Genomic DNA, 18,923 nt, shown 5'->3' with positions numbered 1-18,923 from the left:
GAGCATGAACAACAAAAAATCACTATTATGAATTCCAGGTTACCTACGGCCAAAGCCCTACCGAATATACATAGAAAAGAGTTACTAATGCGCCCTATTATAAACTGTTGAAATAGTCACACCTACAAGGTTTCTAAATTTCTACACTGCTTTTTAAATAGCCATTATAAATTCAATAATGAAGCCTACGTTAAGAATTCAGTTGATTTTTGTAATAAACTTTCTAAATTTAAGTTACATGACTATCATGTTATGGTTTCGTATGATGTCACCAATATGTATACAAGTATACCAGTAATTGAAACCATTAGTATAACAGAAACTAGCCTCTTGAAACAGAACACTATAAGTAAATGTGAAATGGATGAATTGATCAAATTGCTAAAATTTGTCGTAAACAACAACTTCTTTACATTTAATAACAAAATATACCAACAGAAGGGACTAGCGATGGGCAACCCGATATCTGGAATTCTTGCGAACATTTTTATGGATCACCTGGAGACTAATAAGATAATCAATAAAATGAACGGTTTACAGCTTTGGCTAAGATACATCGATGACACATTTGCTATCATCGAAACAAACCATAATAATAGTGATAACATATTAATGACCCTTAATGACCTTGACTGCAATATTAGGTTCACTGAGGAGGACAAAATCAACAAGTCCTTAAACTTCTCAGACCTAAACTTGACCAGTGCCAATGATAATTTTATTTTACAAAGTTACAGAAAGCCCTCCACTGCTCCTTTGACAATAAAGAATGAGTCCTTACATCCTCAATGTCAAAAACATGCAAATTTCTACAGTTTTGTTTATCAACCATTAAATGTTCCACTATCTCCTTCTAACCGGAAAAAAATAAATATTGATTACATAAAAGAACTTGCAAAATATAATGGCTATAAACCTAACCTGATCAATAAGATTATTGGTAAAATAAAATCAAAAAATGCCTCAAATTGAAGTTCTGATAAGCCCAAAAGAACAAATACTGCCACCTTCACTAACTCGGCTATATAAAGCATTACTAACCCGTTAAAGAAGCATGATCAGAATAGCCTACTGAACTTGCAACACTAATCAAAACATGTTTTTTAATTCCAACTCGGTAAATGCTTCTCAGGATAAACATGGTTGTCTGTAAACGGTGATGAGTCTAACTTCTACAATATCACAGGTTATGAAGCATTTCATTAATTTAGAATTCCTTTTGAAAAATCACTTACGGGTGGGGGAGTATCCATTTACGCTAAAAATAAATCGTGGCAATGTAATATCATCTATAATGTCCAAAAGCATCATAATATTCTGGTTTTGGAGATTTCTAAGTCAAGATGCAGTTATATTATTATGGCTGTTTATAATCCATTCACTTCAAACTAGACACAGCTATGTGCTGACATAGAAATAATACTAAACAAAATAAATCATAGAAATATGATTGTTGTTGGTGACTTTAATATAAATTTACTCTAAAAATCCAGTATTAACTAATGAATATAAAATGTTCATGCAGAGCTACGGCCTTAAAAACTGTAACACAATATACCCTACCAGACTGAGTTCGAACAATTCATTAATCAACCACTTTCTATGCAGCATAAAACATAATAACTGATCTGTAGATAACATAATTGATGATATGAGTGACCATAATCTCTTGCTCTTTAGTTTAGATATTTCAAAGATATCTATTTATACTCCCAGTGAGCCAAAACTACACTCATATAAGCATATAGATTATGAAAGGGCTAGATCATATTTTGAGCAACACCAATTCCAGTGGGTAGATGGTGGGGACATAAATGCATCATATGCTGCTTTAACCAGATACATTCAAAGTGGTCTTGACTATGCATCAACAGTTAGAAAATTTCATCATCAAAATACAAACACCACTCTGAATGCATGGTGCACACCAGAACTTGCATCACTCTGCAGGCATAAAGCACTTCTGTACAGTAAATTGAGAAAACACCCACACAACGGTATAATTAAAGAAGAATATAAAAGTTACTGCAATAGAGTTACAACCTTGAAAAGGACTCTCAAGAAGTCGTACTATGATAATCAATTCAAAACAATCTACCCAACACTAAACACACCTGGCAACTCATAAATGAAGCTCTTGGTAAACCTTCAAAATCAACAATCAATATTGCTCGTATCAAGCTAGGGAATGAATGTTTTGAATATAAGAGTGACATTTGCAATGCCCTGAATAATCATTTTATCTCAGTCCCTGCCACACTATCTTCAAATATTGTTTTACATCCTGAACGTACTGCTACAATCAACAATCATCCTAATTCCCTTTTCTTAGAACCCTGTTCTCCAGAAGAAGTGTCTGCAATTATCAATTCTCTCAAACATGCTCGCTCAGTTGCTAGTGATGGTAAACTTCTCGAAATCTGTAATCGAGCACTCTCTGATCCAATATCTGAATTTATCAACTGCTCTTTGGCAAAAGGCATTGTCCCTGATTCATTAAAGATCTCTACAACGGTTCCTATACACAAACAGAATGATAGATCTGACCCAGGAAATTACTGACCCATCTCAGTACCACCTGAAATATTTAATATCTTAGAAACTGTTGTCAAAGTTAGGCTTATTAGTTACCTTGAAAAAATTCAATTTTTCCAGACTTCAATATGGCTTCAGAGAAAAGGCTGGGGTGAATCCTGCCTTAATGGACATTATAATTAAGCTTCAAAATTATACTGATAAAGGTTACAAGACTGCTGGGTTGTTTATCGATTTAAAAAAGGCTTTTGATACTGTTAGCCATGAACTTATGATATACAAACTGGAAACGGCTGTGTGAGAGGTACCTCACTGCTCTGGTTTAAAGATTTCTTATCAAATCAACAACAATATGTTCAGATTGGTGTGAATAAAAGTGAACTACAAAAGATCTCCTTTGGTGTACCATAAGGTCCTATATTGGGTCCAATTTTGTTTCTCATATATCTTAATGACATAGCCCTGTGTTCTTTTAAGGGTAAAATATCACTTCTGGCAGATGATACTTCACTGTTCTATTCATCAAATTCTGAAGATGAAATAGTTGCAGATATCCAGCATGACTGTCATATCTTAGATGGATGGCTGAGAAAAAAATCTCCTAACAGCCAATTACTAAAAAACTGTCTGTATGAAGTTCCATAAATCACAAAATGACCTAAATGCAACTACAAATATACTATTTGGCACGGTGAAGTTACAATGGGTTAAAGAATTTAAATATCTTGGACTAATAATTGATAGTGCTCTCTCCTGGACACCTCATATATTAAACGTAAAAAATAAAATCTCTGTCTTGGTTGGTATCATTGGCAAGATTAAGTACCTGCTAACAATTGACACTCTTCTTCTAATTTATTTCACAATCTCGACTTTCTTACTTGTGTTTCATTTGGGGCAAAGCAACCCAAAATAACTTAAATACTTTGGAGGTCTTACAAAACAGGGTTATTAGATTTATGTATGGATACCATCAACTATATCCTCGAAATAAAATGTACTCTGAAACAAATATATTACCTCTTAAGAAATTAATCTCGTTAAATGCATCACTTCTTATTCATGAAGTCTTGCATAACACACTTCTTATTCATAAAGTCTTGCATAATAAAATGTTCACCAACTCTGAATTTCCTAAAGTCACTGACATTCATACATATAAGACAAGGCAAAAAAATAAATTCCATGTTTATCAAAATTATACTACAAGGTTTGGCACTAAGGGAGTGCAACGCTTACTAATATCTGAATATAACAGTGTTCCTGACAATATAGCAATCATCTCTAAAACTGTGCCATTTCGTAATAAGCTTAAGAAGTACCTGTTAGGCACTATAAATGTGTAACAGTTATTTCTCTTATATTTTTTATTTCTAAAGACACCTTAAAAGTCAAAAAGTTGTTCCTCCTGTATTGTTACTTTGATAATAATCCAATTACTTAATATAATCCTCTCCATTAGGTAACTGGTGATATTCAAAGCATGTGTAAAACCACTATTATTACTCTTTAACTTTTAGACCTTACACATTAATCCGCTATTGTTGTGATTATCTATGTATTGTTCCTCTTGACAGAGCTCTTGCTTTCTGGAACCCTATTTATCGATTTAAAAAATTTTAAAAATGTCCCCAGTGGGAATTTTCTTACATTGGGAAAACTGGCTGTAATTTTAGAACTAGATACTTGGAACATTATAATGCCTTAGAGCATAAAAAACACACTCAGCTATGAGCAACCATATGAGGTATTCTGGCCACAATTATTCAACTGACCAGGATTTTCACATCATTAAATATGTAAATAAAAGCAGCTTAATGACCGGATTTGAAAATACATTTTTTGGATCAACACTTTAATAATAATAATAATAATAATAATAATTTGAAGGATGTCTCCGAGAACAACATCCCAATAATAGAACAAGTCTCCAAGTTACTTGCAGATTTTGATATAAATCATAATAATTTCATAAAAATTTTCTATTATAAACCTTTGAATATCCCTCCGGTCGTAATAACAGCTTCCACCTTATCCCCTCTGCATGCCATAACTCCGCCGTCAACTTCTAGCACTCTCATTGTTGCACCTAACCCTCCCCTCCTGACCTGCTCTCTGCCCAAGCAAGCACACCGATACAACACATGTGGCAACGGGCAGATGATTACCAGACCTCCTTGAGCGGCTAAAGTGACCAGTCACTGCTCTTCCAACGTAAGGGGAAAGCGGACTTAGACTCTATTTTTTTGGACACACTTATTTTCAAGACACTAAGTACATCTTATCTCTTTCATTTTCTCAGACTTCAATTCACGCTAATTGCGTCTTATTTTCTCCATCTATGACTTTGTTGAACTCCCAGTAGAAATTCGAGGACACCTGTTTTCAGCTTTAACCTCTGGATATTTACCTCTACATATACACAGTTTCAGGCGTGATCAATCCTGTGATGTGTTACTACTCCATTAGTAAACTGCTATACATGATTTCTTCACCTGACTCTCATTTTTATGCAATGGAAAGAGATTTAACTAGTGACTATTCTAATTACCTTGTTCATTCCAACGAATATAAAGTAATCATTTTTATCTATAAACATTCTTATTGATTTATTGATAGCAATATGATACCCTGTATGATTTTATTTACTTCACTATCAGCTCTATGTTGTGTTTGTTGTGTTTTATGTTTTAACCTCCATCAATACGATAGTAGTGCTTTTACTCTTAGCTATGTCGAACATTGTTAGAAGTTTTCACGCTAGTTTTAAGGTTAGTGATTGTCTCTCATGTAATCGTTGGAACTTAGGGAACCATATACTTGAAGGTCACTAAGTTCGGGGCCCTGACCAAACTTTAGGCTAAGGTTTATTTTGGTTGAGGATGCTTACGACAGTTAAGCGAAACATGTCCCAACTTACAACACCAGTCGTAATGTTTGTATCCTAAATATAAGTACTGATAAGTATTGGAAAGGCAGTGTTTATTATTGTTCTTATTTTAATGTTTACAATGGAGGATGACATGAAGGCGTACTTTGCTTTATGTATCTTGATGTCCCACATTCGGAAACCGCATATCCATTATACTGGAGTAAAGATAGGCGTATTAAAACTCCTATCTTTTCAGAAACAATGAGCAGTGAAAGATTTCTCCTCATTTCTCGTTTCCTACACTTCACAGAAGACGTTTCAGGTAATGCTAGTGAGAAACTGAGGAAAATTAGGCCTATAATTGTGCACTTCTCGGACACCTCTTCTTTGTTGTTTGAACTGTCAGAAAACATTGCCTCATATGAATCCCTCATGAAATTTCATGGTAGCCTGCTGTATGTGCAATGTAACTGCAGTAAGAGGGCCAGACTTGACATAAAGATATATAAAATTTGCGATGCAAATATAAGCTACTGCAACACCCTTTGTATACCAGGAACTATTCCAGCCAGTACTTTATTTTAAAATTGCCGGAATATTTGGAAAGGGACGGCGATAATATATGTTCGTATGCCCGACATCTTGGGAGAGCGCTATACGAAGCTTGTGGCGAGCTGGACATGTCAAGAGCAAGGAACCTGCGGGTGACGTCACTGCCACATGTTGCACGCCTTTCTCTCGAATGTACTGCAAGAAAAATTTCTAACTTTTCAGCCGATAAAGACACAGAAATGAGACATACATCAACGTGTAGCTCATGTTCTGAATGTAAACATATGCTAATTTCAATAAAATCCATCACGGCATTCAAGAGATATAAGTGAGAAAGGAATCACACTTCCCTCAGTGACGTGGCAAGCAACCTCGGGTCGTACGGAATATAAGCAGCAGACCAGACCGTAGCAATTCAGTTTGCATTCTTCACAGCTGACTCGCCTGCCATGCTGCACGCGATGAGTCGAACTCAGTATTCATCCGGCTGGAACATCGTCGTACTTATACAATTTCGACTGTAAGATGACACTTAGTTTCTGTGAATACCAGTGAGTAACTTATAAATTGTTGGACTTGCAATTCGTCAGACGTTCAAACTTAGGAGATTAACGTGTGTATAACATCAAAGTCACAAGACTTGTAACATTTTGCCAATATTTGGAATTGACAAATATCTCAATTTTCGTGTGAATAACTTGAACAAACTTGAAGTTAGCACGGCTACTTTAAATTGTAATGATCTTGAACTGTTTATTGCGAGTATAGGTCGCAACACGTTGACTATTTTTGAGTATTATCAGAGCCTAGAACACTTTTATTTGTGTAAAAAGACTGTTCGCGTATCATCGTAACAGATTGTACCATTTGAAACAGCCCGTGTGGAAAGACTGTATAATGAACTTCATAATTCAGTGATATTGTGAAGTATAAAATTCATGCACGAATACTTGTAGAACTTTGATAGTGAGAAGGAACAGTATGAGATATTACGAGAGAGGGCTATTTATGTCTTTGTTGTGAAAGTGAGCCTTGATAAACTGTGCTTCCAATGAAAGTTATTTTTAACAATACGAACAGTGTGCAGTAAGTGTCAAGATGAACTGTGCAAGGAAGTGTATTTCCTCATTATCGTAATTTACGATAATAGACAGTGCTCCGACGTATTTCTCATCCAGTGAATGGTGATTGTTTATGAAATAGTGATAATCAGTTCTAACAGTGCAAAATCAAATGGTGCACATTTTCAACCTAGTCAGTTGGACTTTCTCGTGTTAAAGCCACTCTTTTAGTAACATGAGAAATCCTGACTCAAGGCGACGGAGATCGACGGAGAACGGCGGAGACAGACGGAGAACGACGTAGATCGACGGAGATTTGATGCAGATCAATGTGGACTTGGTACTACGAGTGACAGTTCCAGGGATGTGGTACTATGGAACATAGTGGCGTTTGCTGTTAGCAGTTCCAAATTGCTGCTTGCAGAGCAGTATTCAACTGTTCGAGCTCAACAAGAAGGCGTATGTCAGGTGATATCAGTGCTTTTTTTTTCCATTCAAAACATAATTCTAACTTTGAACAGAACTTTTATAAACAGTGTCATTACTGACAAAGAACATCCAAAGCTCACTTACTTAATATTTCATAAACTTGGAAAATGAATGCTTTACGACACTCAAAAGTAAAGACAGACTTTCAAATAACAGTGTGCTCTCATAATGTCATATTTTTTCACTTATCGGAATGTTAGGATTTCAACTGTGTGCTTCTCATTCAAAGTCAAAGTGTATCATAAACTCTTAGTTTACGATATTTATGTCAAGTGCATAATAAATTACAAAAAAAAAAATATATATATATATATAGGACAATACTCAGAACTTTATACAAGAAGATCAGATTTAATTTGAAGTGTTTCATTTTTGAGTTTTATGTGTTTACAAGAAGGAATTGCAGATTTTACTTTATTTAATTTATGTAGAAAGCGTAATCAGAAATCGCAAGTGCCAATAGAAAAGACTTTAGGATTTCTTATTTACTTACAACTTGCTTTATTCATAATTTATTCCATGAAAGTTATGATGGACATGACTGATTGAGAAAGACATTGTTCAGTTGAATTTTACTTGATCAACTTGATTTTTTGATATTCTGTTGTTGAAATTGGGATTTATTTTCTAATAAATATCTATGATTCGGCAATATAATAGGGTGGCCTTCCAGAGATTGAATAAAGGAAAGAAAGATATAATATCTATTATTTCGCCTTGCGATCCCCCCTCTCTGTACCTTCTCCTAAGGACTAGGCACCCCTTAGAAAGACCTCATGCTCTTGAAAATCAACTTTTCCTGGTACAGAGAGGAGAGAAGGTATTAATGGCGCCCATCTTAAGGGTCCGCGAAAGGAGTACTAAATGGAGCCCAACTTAAGGGGTCGCGAAAGAGGTATTAATGGCGCCCAACTTAAGGGGCCTCAAAAGGAGATATACCACGCTAGTAACAAATGCGTAGCGACGCCCCGTGTGTAATAATAAATGAAGGCCAACTTAGGGATTTCGAAAGGAACTGTGCTGGATATTATAGCACGAAAAATAATAGGATATTGAATAAAGTTATACTTAAGCTTTACACGATAAACTGTAGCGTAACAACATATTTTGAAAAGACGCAAGCATTGTCAGATTACGCACAGTCGACTGCATTTTTTTTTAATCCTCAGAATACATAATTAATTTTCAAGTCCATTATAAACATTTGTTACCATGGATAATATAGTAGCAGCAATTGACGCTCTTCGCACCCAAATTCAGGAATCAAATGCTAGGGCTGATCAGGCTAACAAGCAATTAAGTCAACAGATAAAAACCACTCACAATAAAATGCAAGAGTTAGCCAATAACCTTAACTCAAGGTTCGATGAAGCACAAGCTTCTTTAGAAAAAAGATTTGCAGAGTCAGATAAATCCTTTAATAATCGATTTGCTGATTCAACTGCTAATCTCGAACAAAGATTTCGTGAGGCCAATGCTAATTTAGAAAAGTGGCTCAAAGATTCCAGTGACAAAGTCGAATCCAAGTTAGGAGAAATAAAAACTCAATTAGTAGAGAATCTTGAAACATTGAAGGAAGAAATTAAAGGTCAATTTATTCAATCATTTGGTCAAGATCTCAAAAGTGTTCAATCCCTTTCTGAGGAGTTAAAAGCACTTCGAGCCGAATTCTAAGAGTCTTATGGACATATTTCACAGGCTCAAATAAAAATGGCACAAATCCAGGAGAGCCTTAGGGACTCATTCAAATCGGACACAAGCAAACTCAACGCTGAAGTAGGACTTATGAAATCCACACAAGCCGAAATGGACAAGCGTTTCACGAGTCAAATGGATAGCACACATACACACAACTCGCTGCCTTCTGTAAAGATGTTCAAGCTTTGAAAACTGATTTACAATCTGAAATTAAAACTCTTGATAACACATTTCAGATAAAAGTAGACACCTTGCTGAAGAGGTCTCTTCGATTAAGTTAAGAGAAAACTCATCATTTATCTCAGCCCAGGTACATCTAGAGAGTTAGTTAACACCACGACACTCATTAAAATTCAAGATGACAAACCAACTAAATTTTTGGGTCGAGATGAGTATACTGCTAGGGAATTTCTTCAAAATGTTGAGGATTTCTTTCAAGAAAATCGCATAGGACAAGATAGGCAATTACGCACAGTATCTAAATTACTGGAAGGCAGGCCATTATCTTGGTTCATAGCCTTTCAGAACAATTTCAAGACCTACGATGATTTTTAAAAGGCATTATTAAATCGTTTTTGGGACACAGAGACACAGCATCTTGTGAAAATGCAGTTGTATTTGTGGAAATATAATACATCAGTCAATACATCTAGATACTCAGATTATTGTTTGATGCAACTGAAGAAGATGCAATATCTGGATCCTCCACTACAGGTCCCAGAACTTATTCAAATAATGACACTTCAATTTCCGTCCCATGTACAGGAAATATTAGTGGCAGCAAACATCCAAACACTTGAACATTTGGATGCTATATTAAGACGACTAGACACGGCTAATACGCAGTCAACTCCAAAGGGTACAAAACTTCAAGGGGTATCCAGTAATTCAGCCGAGGTGCAGACTACGGATCAAGAAATAACACCGAGGGAAAATGTTAAATGTTAAACATTAATTTATTAAAACCACCTATTCAATACTGGTTGAGTCTTTATGACTATACCAATGTCATTACATTAAGTTTGAGTATGGTACATGTTTCGCCTGGCAGTGCAGGCATCATCAGCCATTAATTCTATCTCCAAGTCAGAGCTCTGAGTGGATGCTATTTTAGGATTAATCATAGTTAATATTATTTATATAACAGTGCAAAGGAGTGATCAAGCCGTCCATGTTATAAAGTTCTAATGTGACATTCTACTCTTGTTCACATTTAATGGAAATATATTGACTGTTAACTTTCATAACTTTTAGAAAGTATTATGGTTGAAATGAGTGAGCTACGTGTTGTAATGAAGGAAATGAATAATCGTCGAAGAGAACTGATGTGAGGAAGGCAGAGAAGAGATAGAATTAATGCAAAATATGTGTAGCTTAAGACTGGATCTTGTGCAGGAGGTACTGAGATGAAAAGAAATCTCATCAAGGGAGCAAAGAAGTATAATGTTGACATATCTAACCAAGATTAGTGAATGTAAAGCCAAGTAGATCTTATTATAACCATATTCCTGTCAGCGTGAACCACAACAATACAACAGCAGATGGCGCCGATCGCAATGAACTGTTCAACAGGTATTTCTTCTCCAACTTCTCCCCTCCCTTACAAAACCAACCGTTCCCTCCCGTTGATACAGCTTCAAACAGAACCCTATCAAGCATAACTACCACACCAAGTGAAGTTCATAACCTTCTTCAAACTCTTCGTACCAACAAAGCTACCGGTGCCGACACTATAGGTCCTTTTTTCCTAAAAAATACTGCCAGCACTCTTTGTGTCCCTCTCTCTAAATTATTTAACAGATGTTTTGCCGCGGGCTATTTTCCTATTACCTGGAAACAGGCAAATATTGTTCCACTTCTCAAATCAGGCAACAAATTTAATGTTTCATCTTACCGACCAATCTCTATTCTCCCCACAATATCCTTTATCTTTGAAAAAATTATACACCAGCGTCTCCTCGCATTCACTTTGCCGTATATCTCAACCAAGCAGCATGGTTTTCTACCAGGTGGCTCTTGTCTAACAAACCTGGCCACTCTGCATAGCTTTGCATCACACGCCATTGCAGCTAAATCACAGCTGGATATCTGCTACGTAGACATTTCGAAAGCTTTCGATTCTGTTGACCATACTCTGTTGCTCCATAAACTCTCCGAACGATTTAATATACATGGCAGTCTACTGACCCTTCTTGCTGGCTTCCTACATAACCGTTGGCAGAGAGTGGTAATATCAGGCACTTCATCCTCATGGTTACCAGTCACCTCCGGTGTCCCACAAGGCAGTACTCTTGGCCCCTTGCTGTTTTCTTTGTTTATGGACGATCTGCCGTCCGAACTCAATGAAACAGCGAATACCCTACTCTTTGCTGATGACTGCAAGATATTTAGGGAGATCAGGAATCCAGCAGATGCAGCTCTGCTACAGTCATCGCTTAATGCCCTCTCGAACTGGTGCCGTACTTGGAAACTTATCCCCAATCCACAAAAATGCAGCCACATGACCATAACACTGCGTAAATCTCCTCTACCGACATCATATTACCTACTCGACAAGCCCATCACCGTGGTTACGCAACAGCGTGACCTAGGTGTAATATTCGATACAAAATTACAATTTAAGACCCATATAGAAACATATACAAGCAAGGCTATGAAATTACTAGGCATTCTCTATCGCTTCACAGAAATTTCTGACCCCGTTGCTCTTCGCCACTTCTTCCTCACGATCGTTCAACCTCTCTTAAACTACTGCTCTCCGATTTGGACAACAGCCGCCCCCTCCAATACCAAGCAGTTAGACAGAGCAGTGTCCTTCTTTGCCACAATTGTAAGGAACAAAAACCCCAAGCTCAGAAATCTGTCTACGCAGCAGACATTAATGGCAATTAATGTGTCACCGCTGCACATCAGGCGACAGGTAGCTGACCTGAGTTTCCTCCACGAGATCTTAAATGGACATTACCGCTCGGAAAATCTTGTTTCTCTCTTCTCTCTCCGCGTTCCTTCCCGCTCCACCAGAACCAAAGACCTTCTCCACATTCCCCACACTCAGCACTCAATACTTCAACGATCTTTCCTAATCCGCCTCCCAACACTCTTTAACAATATTAATAGGAGACAAGAGCTTGATATAGCATCAAATAAAAGTGTATTCGAGAGGTGTGTAAATAGTACCTTAAAGATAAGTTGATGTGAAGGGATTATACTGCCATCTTGACCCACAACGACTTGGCTATGAACATGGACATTCTCATGGTTTTCGATTTGGACAGTTATTAGTAGGATGTGTACCTGATCTTGTTATATTTTGTTATGTTTGTTATATTTTATTATGAAAGTTTACGTTTGTTAAATAGTCTGTTGACAGTGCAAGTGAAATTTGCTCAGTGTAGCTGTATCTTGTGCTTCGTGAATAAATAAATAAATAAATAAATAAATTCATGAAATAAAGTTATATATGTTAGGAGTTACCCATGATAAAAATCCCATTGTGTGTTTCATATGATAGTATACAGCATATATAGTTGAAATGATCAATATTGATATCAGTAGTCATAATTAAACTGTTCAAAGCAAAAGCAAAAGTAAAAGCAAAGCAAAGCAAAAGGAAGAAAGGAAAGAAGGAAGGAAGGAACAGAACAAATTTTTGCATTCAATTGTCACAGGTGACGAAACCTGAGACCAAGCAACAATCACGTGAGTGGCGGCATCCCTCTTCGCCAAAGCCACGGAAATTCAAGCAAACACAGTCTGCCGGTAAATTCATGACAACTGTGTTTTGGGATTTAAGAGGGGTAATGTTGGTCGACTTTATGCCCGCTGGGACCACAATTAACACTGACAGGTACTGCAAGACCCTGAAAAAACTCAGACGGGCAATTCTGAACTGGAGAAGAGGAATGTTGAGCAAGGGCGTAAACATTCTCCGTGACAACGCTCGCCCGCACATCTCCCGGCAAACCGTTGCTCTCCTTCAACAGTTTCAATGGAACATCATCACCCACCCACCCTATAGTCCCAACTTGGCGCCCATTGACTATGACTTGTTTCCTAAGTTGAAAGAACGTTTTGCTGGAAAGCGATTCAGCACCGACGACGAGGTGAAAGATGAGGTTTACAACTTCCTGAACAGTATGGTGGCGAGCTGGTATGACATGGGCATACAAAAACTTCCACATTGTCTACAAAAATGCATTGACCCAAATGGTGATTATGTAGAAACATAGCTAAATGTTCAACCTGTAATGATATAAACCATTGTAGAAATAAATAGATCTATTTATTTATAAAAAAATAGGAGACCTTATTTTTGGGATTACCTTCGTAATTGAATAAGTTGTGGTTACCTCAAGATGTGTCCTACCAATATGTCTCTTCACTAAATCACTCTCCTGTCATGAACTCAAATTTGCATATCTTCATCTTTGATGACTTATAGCATCGTATATGGCAATGGTTACTAATGTGAAAGAATTCTTCCAAAATGAAATCTATATTATATAACTTATATGAATAATTCTTTTTAGTTATTCTACATTCCAAAATGTTGTCATTGCACACAGAGGGAGATCATTAAAAGAATATTTTTAATGAAAAAGAATATAAAGAGAAAAAGATAATAACCTTAACAGTTAGTAGTCTAAAGGCACACCAATCCAGGGCAAAACCTTCTTCTCGGAATAATCGGTCAACTGATGTACGCTTAAAATCACGAGGGCATGAACCCAGTTTCCACAAGGGCTTAACTTCTTCCTGCAGCTCCACAAGGGAAGAAGAGAACTCAAATCTACTACCGAGTCTCAAGACAACCCTGGAAAAATAAAAATGAACTAGCGTTGTACATTTCAATAACATTACATAACAAAACATTTTGATTTTGTATATATCACTATTTCTGAATTAAAGCTGATTTAAAATATACAAAGAGAGTATTGCCATCGAAGATCGAAGCTAAACTACAGGTCAGTATAAAAACATTCTGTATTTACGTAAATAATGCCCGCACATATTATTAAAACATTTGAGGCACGAAATTGGTTTGCGGGTTTTATTTGCGTCAATGTTGGCATTTCTTTTTCAAAATCAGCCTTCCTAAAGTGAGGGTGCGGGATTATTCACGTAAATACGGATATTTACGCAAATAATATTCACACATATAAAAAAAAATTGAAGCACAAAATTGGGATACAGGCTTTTTGCGTCAATGTTGGCATTTTTTTTCAAAATCAGCCTTCCTAAAGTTAGGGTGTGGGGATTATTCGCGTAAATATGATATATAAAATATTTCAATTAAAGCACTTTGAAAGAAGAAAAGGTAAAGAGAAAAGTTAAAAGGAATAAAATGAACAAAAGTTACACATATTTTTAACATCTCTTTAATTGTTATAGACATTAAGAAATGCCAGTGCATCAGAGAGTAGTTCTTTAACATGTTGAGTGCCAGACCGATTTTCATAGGATTGCCGTCTAGTGCCGTGAGCTAATAACATAGTTACTCCCTGGTGCCAAAATGTTCACAGGCTTAACCAAGCAACTGATCGCTGAAATGAGGATGTATTTATGATAATTTAGGTTAACTTATTATGTATATTAGATAAAATATTGCGACCCCATATGGGGTCATATTGGTCGTTACGAATTGTACACGTACATGCGCCCCCATATGGGGTCGCACTTATACATTAGTTACTGTCCCAACGCTCGGTCAAATTTACCTTTTCCTTTACAGGGACGCGTTATATGCTGCTGATTATGAGAGATGTGTTAGCTTGTTCATACTGGAGCCGTAAAAATGTACGATCCCCGATTTTAGGTTAGGAAATTTTTGTACAGAAAGTAGTTATATAAAGTAGTGAAAATCATGTGAATTTGGTAAATTAGGATGTAAGAGAATAATATTATAAGAAGAATTAGTAGTTACGGAATACTGGACAAGTATATAATTTTGTTTGTATAACTTTTAATTTGAGTAAGAGAACCTAGCAGCGATGATCTTGCAACATGGGAAACCAGTGACTATATCGTTGAAGACGGTCATAATTGTTGCAACACCTGGCTTGGAAACCCGGAGTACAGTGGGGATGTGTGAATGCTGAAGACTGTAATTCATCAATGTGGATGAACGTGCGAGATCGCTATTTGCTCTGTACTGGGGTCAAAATCACTGTAACTATATACTTCGTCTACATTATCATTGTCCGACTTGTTCGATATATCGTCCAGACTATCTGCACCAAGTCTTTTACTGCTCGATTTACTCGTAACGACTTAAAAACGGAAAAGAAACTCGCAGCACTGCACACTTACATAAACAATCCGTGCGCGAGATAGACAATGACTTTGTCACCCTACAAAGCATTCTTGACGTACCCTTATAGGGTTACGCCAAAACAGGAATTGAGGAATGGAAGGTGGACTATGCATGTACCTAAACAGATGACCAGTAGATGGCAGGAAGAGTCTTTATACAGCTCGATTTAGAACGAACATACGACCCCATATGGGGACGTGAAGTTCAAAAACTTGACTACTCTCACGTACCCATATGGGGTCGCTTGGCACTCAACGTGTTAATGTGCCAGAAGCCAATGAGACAGACTAGACACATTTAAACAATCCAAAGTAACACCAATCTCAGTCAGGATTGACCCAGAAATCTTGGAAACAGAAGAACAACTACTAATTGAATGCATCACCAAGGCTAGGCTATAAGTTATATACAGTTACAGATGTCAGGGATATGAGTGGGCAACATAAAACTAGAAATAAAGTGAACAACTGCAGGAGTGGTTCTCAAACATTTGACAGCCATGGCTTCAATTTCGTGCTGATCTTGAGAAGGTGGATAAGAAGGAATCTTCAACTCTTCCTGTGGAAACCAGAAGTAAATCATGACCTACTTTAGGTAGAGATATGAAGTTCAGTAACAAAGATATAAATATGATTTAATGTAGCAAAAGAAAATCATTAACACTAGTTTAGGCTACTAGACTCCCTGATGGGAAATATAAGATGATAAATGACAACAGAATTAACACGATCCTTTAGAAACTCACTTATGCACTAAAGGATGTTAAGCCTATGTGGATGTCATTACTTTATCATTTCTGACCACTGAGTACACACACAACACTATCATCCGTGCAACATCCTTGCCAGAGTTTGGCGGCACCCCTGGGAACCATGACACATGCTTAGAGAATCACTGAAGAAAAAACTGATAAATATATGGATAACTCAAAGGACAAGAGAAGGAAAATAGAAATAACTAAGACAAATTGTCAGTAGTCACTACACGCAGTACAGAAACAGGACTAGCTGGCAAAGTGGACAGTTTCCTGAAACCGAAGAACAGCTTTATAAATAGGTGACTGAAAGATGTGAACTAGGTTATGGTGTATTGACTGAAATGTGTCAACTAAAATCATTAGCTATCGAAAATGATCTTAAAAAGGAGGGTTTTACTGCAAGCCCTGGGTGGATAAGGAACTTTTATCAAAGAAACTGATTGTGTATGCAAAGATGTGTATCTATTTCACTTCGTCTCCCTTTGCCTACGAAGAAAATTTGATGGCCTTTCATCGCCACGTTATTCATTTGCAGAAGCAAAATTCTATTTGCTTTCTCAAATAAGGAATGCAGAACAGATTCCCGCTTATTTTGAAATACCACTAGACAATATGGTTCACATGAAGGTCTCTAAAAGCATTACTACCACGACAGGTGGTAATGAAAAGCAGTGCTGCACGATAAAGTTACGCATATTAGCTGACGGAGCCAAACTTCCTTTGTATGTGGTTCTAAAAAGAAAAACACTTCCGAAAAGATATTTGCCACCTGGTATTTTCGTTCGTACTCAAGAATCCGGCTGGATGGACAGTAAGCTAATTGAGGACTGGGTGAAGTGTATTTGGCAAGGTCGCCCAGGAGCTTTATTGCAGAAGAAGAGCCTGCTTGCGCTCAACAGTTATAGCGGGCATACTACAGACGCCGTAAAGGAATTGATAAGTAACAGAAAAACTGATCTGGCCATAATTCCAGGAGGTCTGACCTCTATGCTACAGCCATTGGATGTTTGTGTAAACTGGCCTTTCAAAACTACACTGAAAGAGCGCTACACCAAGTGGATGGCGCCTGCCAGCGATCATGCACTGACACCAACTCAACGAGTGAAACGATCCAAAGTGGAACTTCTATGCAATTAGATCAAGCCTGCATGGGATCACATCTTCAATGACTTGGTGAGGAAATGTTTCAAGAAATGTGGAATTTCAAATTCTATGGATGGTAGTGAGGACAGCTATATATGGGAAGGTGACAGTGATCAAAGTTCTGATGATGTAGAATCGTGACTGATTTGTACATTGAACTAGTTTTATTTCTCACTGTGGTGTTTTTAGTGTTTATATTTCTTGTAAAGTGTTTTTTTTAATTAGCAAATTTGTGGCACATTTGCAGAAAAAAATTGGTGAATACAATGTGATTTATTTTTTCCAAAAATGCTGTTGTTAGTAAATTCAGGTGTACATGTCTTATTTGGTGGTGGGTGGTATTCGGGACTGTACGGTAAACAACTATGGCTTGAAGTACAGTATTTGTCACCTAACTGTCAACAATGGCTGATACTTGTATCCAAATATTCATTTCTCTCTTGCAAATCTTTCATTATCTGTACGCTCTATGCAGATGTCGTTGATGGCTTAGCAGAGCAATCCTGGCATGAAGCATGTAGCCACATTGATTACACTTAATGGAAGTTGGAGAATGTGGCTGGGCTTGGCATAATTTATGTCTCTGACATTTCTCTTCTATCTGTCTTCGATGTTCACGTTCAAATTGTGCAACAGAACCTGAACTGATTGTGCGCCAGCGAGTACGATCTTCTGCAATGGCACACCAAGTACACAGATCAATGTTTGTGCTCTTCAAGGTGTTTTTGAGTTGCTGCTTGTAGCATTTCAGAGGGGCACCATAAACAAGGTATCCTACCTGTACTAAGTTCACTTTGTCACGGAAGTCCGTTGTCCCTCATACGCTAGACAAGCCCAATCCGAGTTGGTGACTAACAATGGTAGCCTCTGGACAGTTCACATTTGTCCTCTCAAGAACTGCTGTGTTTAATATGTAGACATCACATTTGATGTCCATAATGGATCTGAGCTTCTGTTGGTGGAAGAATTCCAGTTTCTTGATATTATGGTGAAATAGAGTCCAGGTTTGACAACCATAGAGCAAGGTGGTGATAACAACTGCTCGATACACCATCAGTTTGGGGTATATTTGATGTGTTGTGAAAAAGTTCATTAAAATATATTGCAATGATTTTAAAAAGTCCACTCATTGTAAGTCTTCAGGTTAAATATACACTGCACTATTACAAAACAACACACCATCTTTTTCATGTATCATATTGTTCTAGTAATGTTTGAGAATGTCTTTTGGTAATTTATTTGTTATCCAGCTGATGATGGTCCAATGGCAACTGAAACATGTCTTTTCATTATTTATTAATAGTGTAAAGTCTTTCCTAACAGTGTACTGAAAGGTGGAAAAATATAATTTTCTCTTAGGAGTCAATTTTTAATTACTGGAGAAGCACTGTCATCTGCATATCCCTTTCAGACCGTGTACGCACAATTGTGCGGGTTTGTATTTTATTTATGTCTGAGCTTATTTGACCTTTTCTTGGCACTAGATCGGACTGTAGTGATTGT

The 18,923-nt window shown here is 37.0% G+C and overlaps 1 protein-coding gene across 3 annotated transcripts in view; it reads right to left on the bottom strand.

Annotated features, from left to right (window-relative positions):
- Positions 1–18,923, bottom strand: part of Scgalpha (sarcoglycan alpha) — a 286,058-nt gene that overhangs the window by 154,315 nt on the left and 112,820 nt on the right. For all 3 annotated transcript variants that reach the window (XM_067144290.2, XM_067144291.2, XM_067144292.2), the window contains exon 5: positions 13,834–14,020. In XM_067144290.2, the coding sequence (XP_067000391.1) occupies positions 13,834–14,020 (187 nt within the window). The remainder of the gene's footprint in view (positions 1–13,833; positions 14,021–18,923) is intronic.

Source organism: Anabrus simplex, chromosome 3 (assembly GCF_040414725.1).
Source record: "Anabrus simplex isolate iqAnaSimp1 chromosome 3, ASM4041472v1, whole genome shotgun sequence".
Taxonomy (NCBI): domain Eukaryota; kingdom Metazoa; phylum Arthropoda; class Insecta; order Orthoptera; family Tettigoniidae; genus Anabrus; species Anabrus simplex.
Note: the sequence above shows the minus strand (reverse complement) of the source record. Positions and strands in the feature narration are given on the sequence as shown.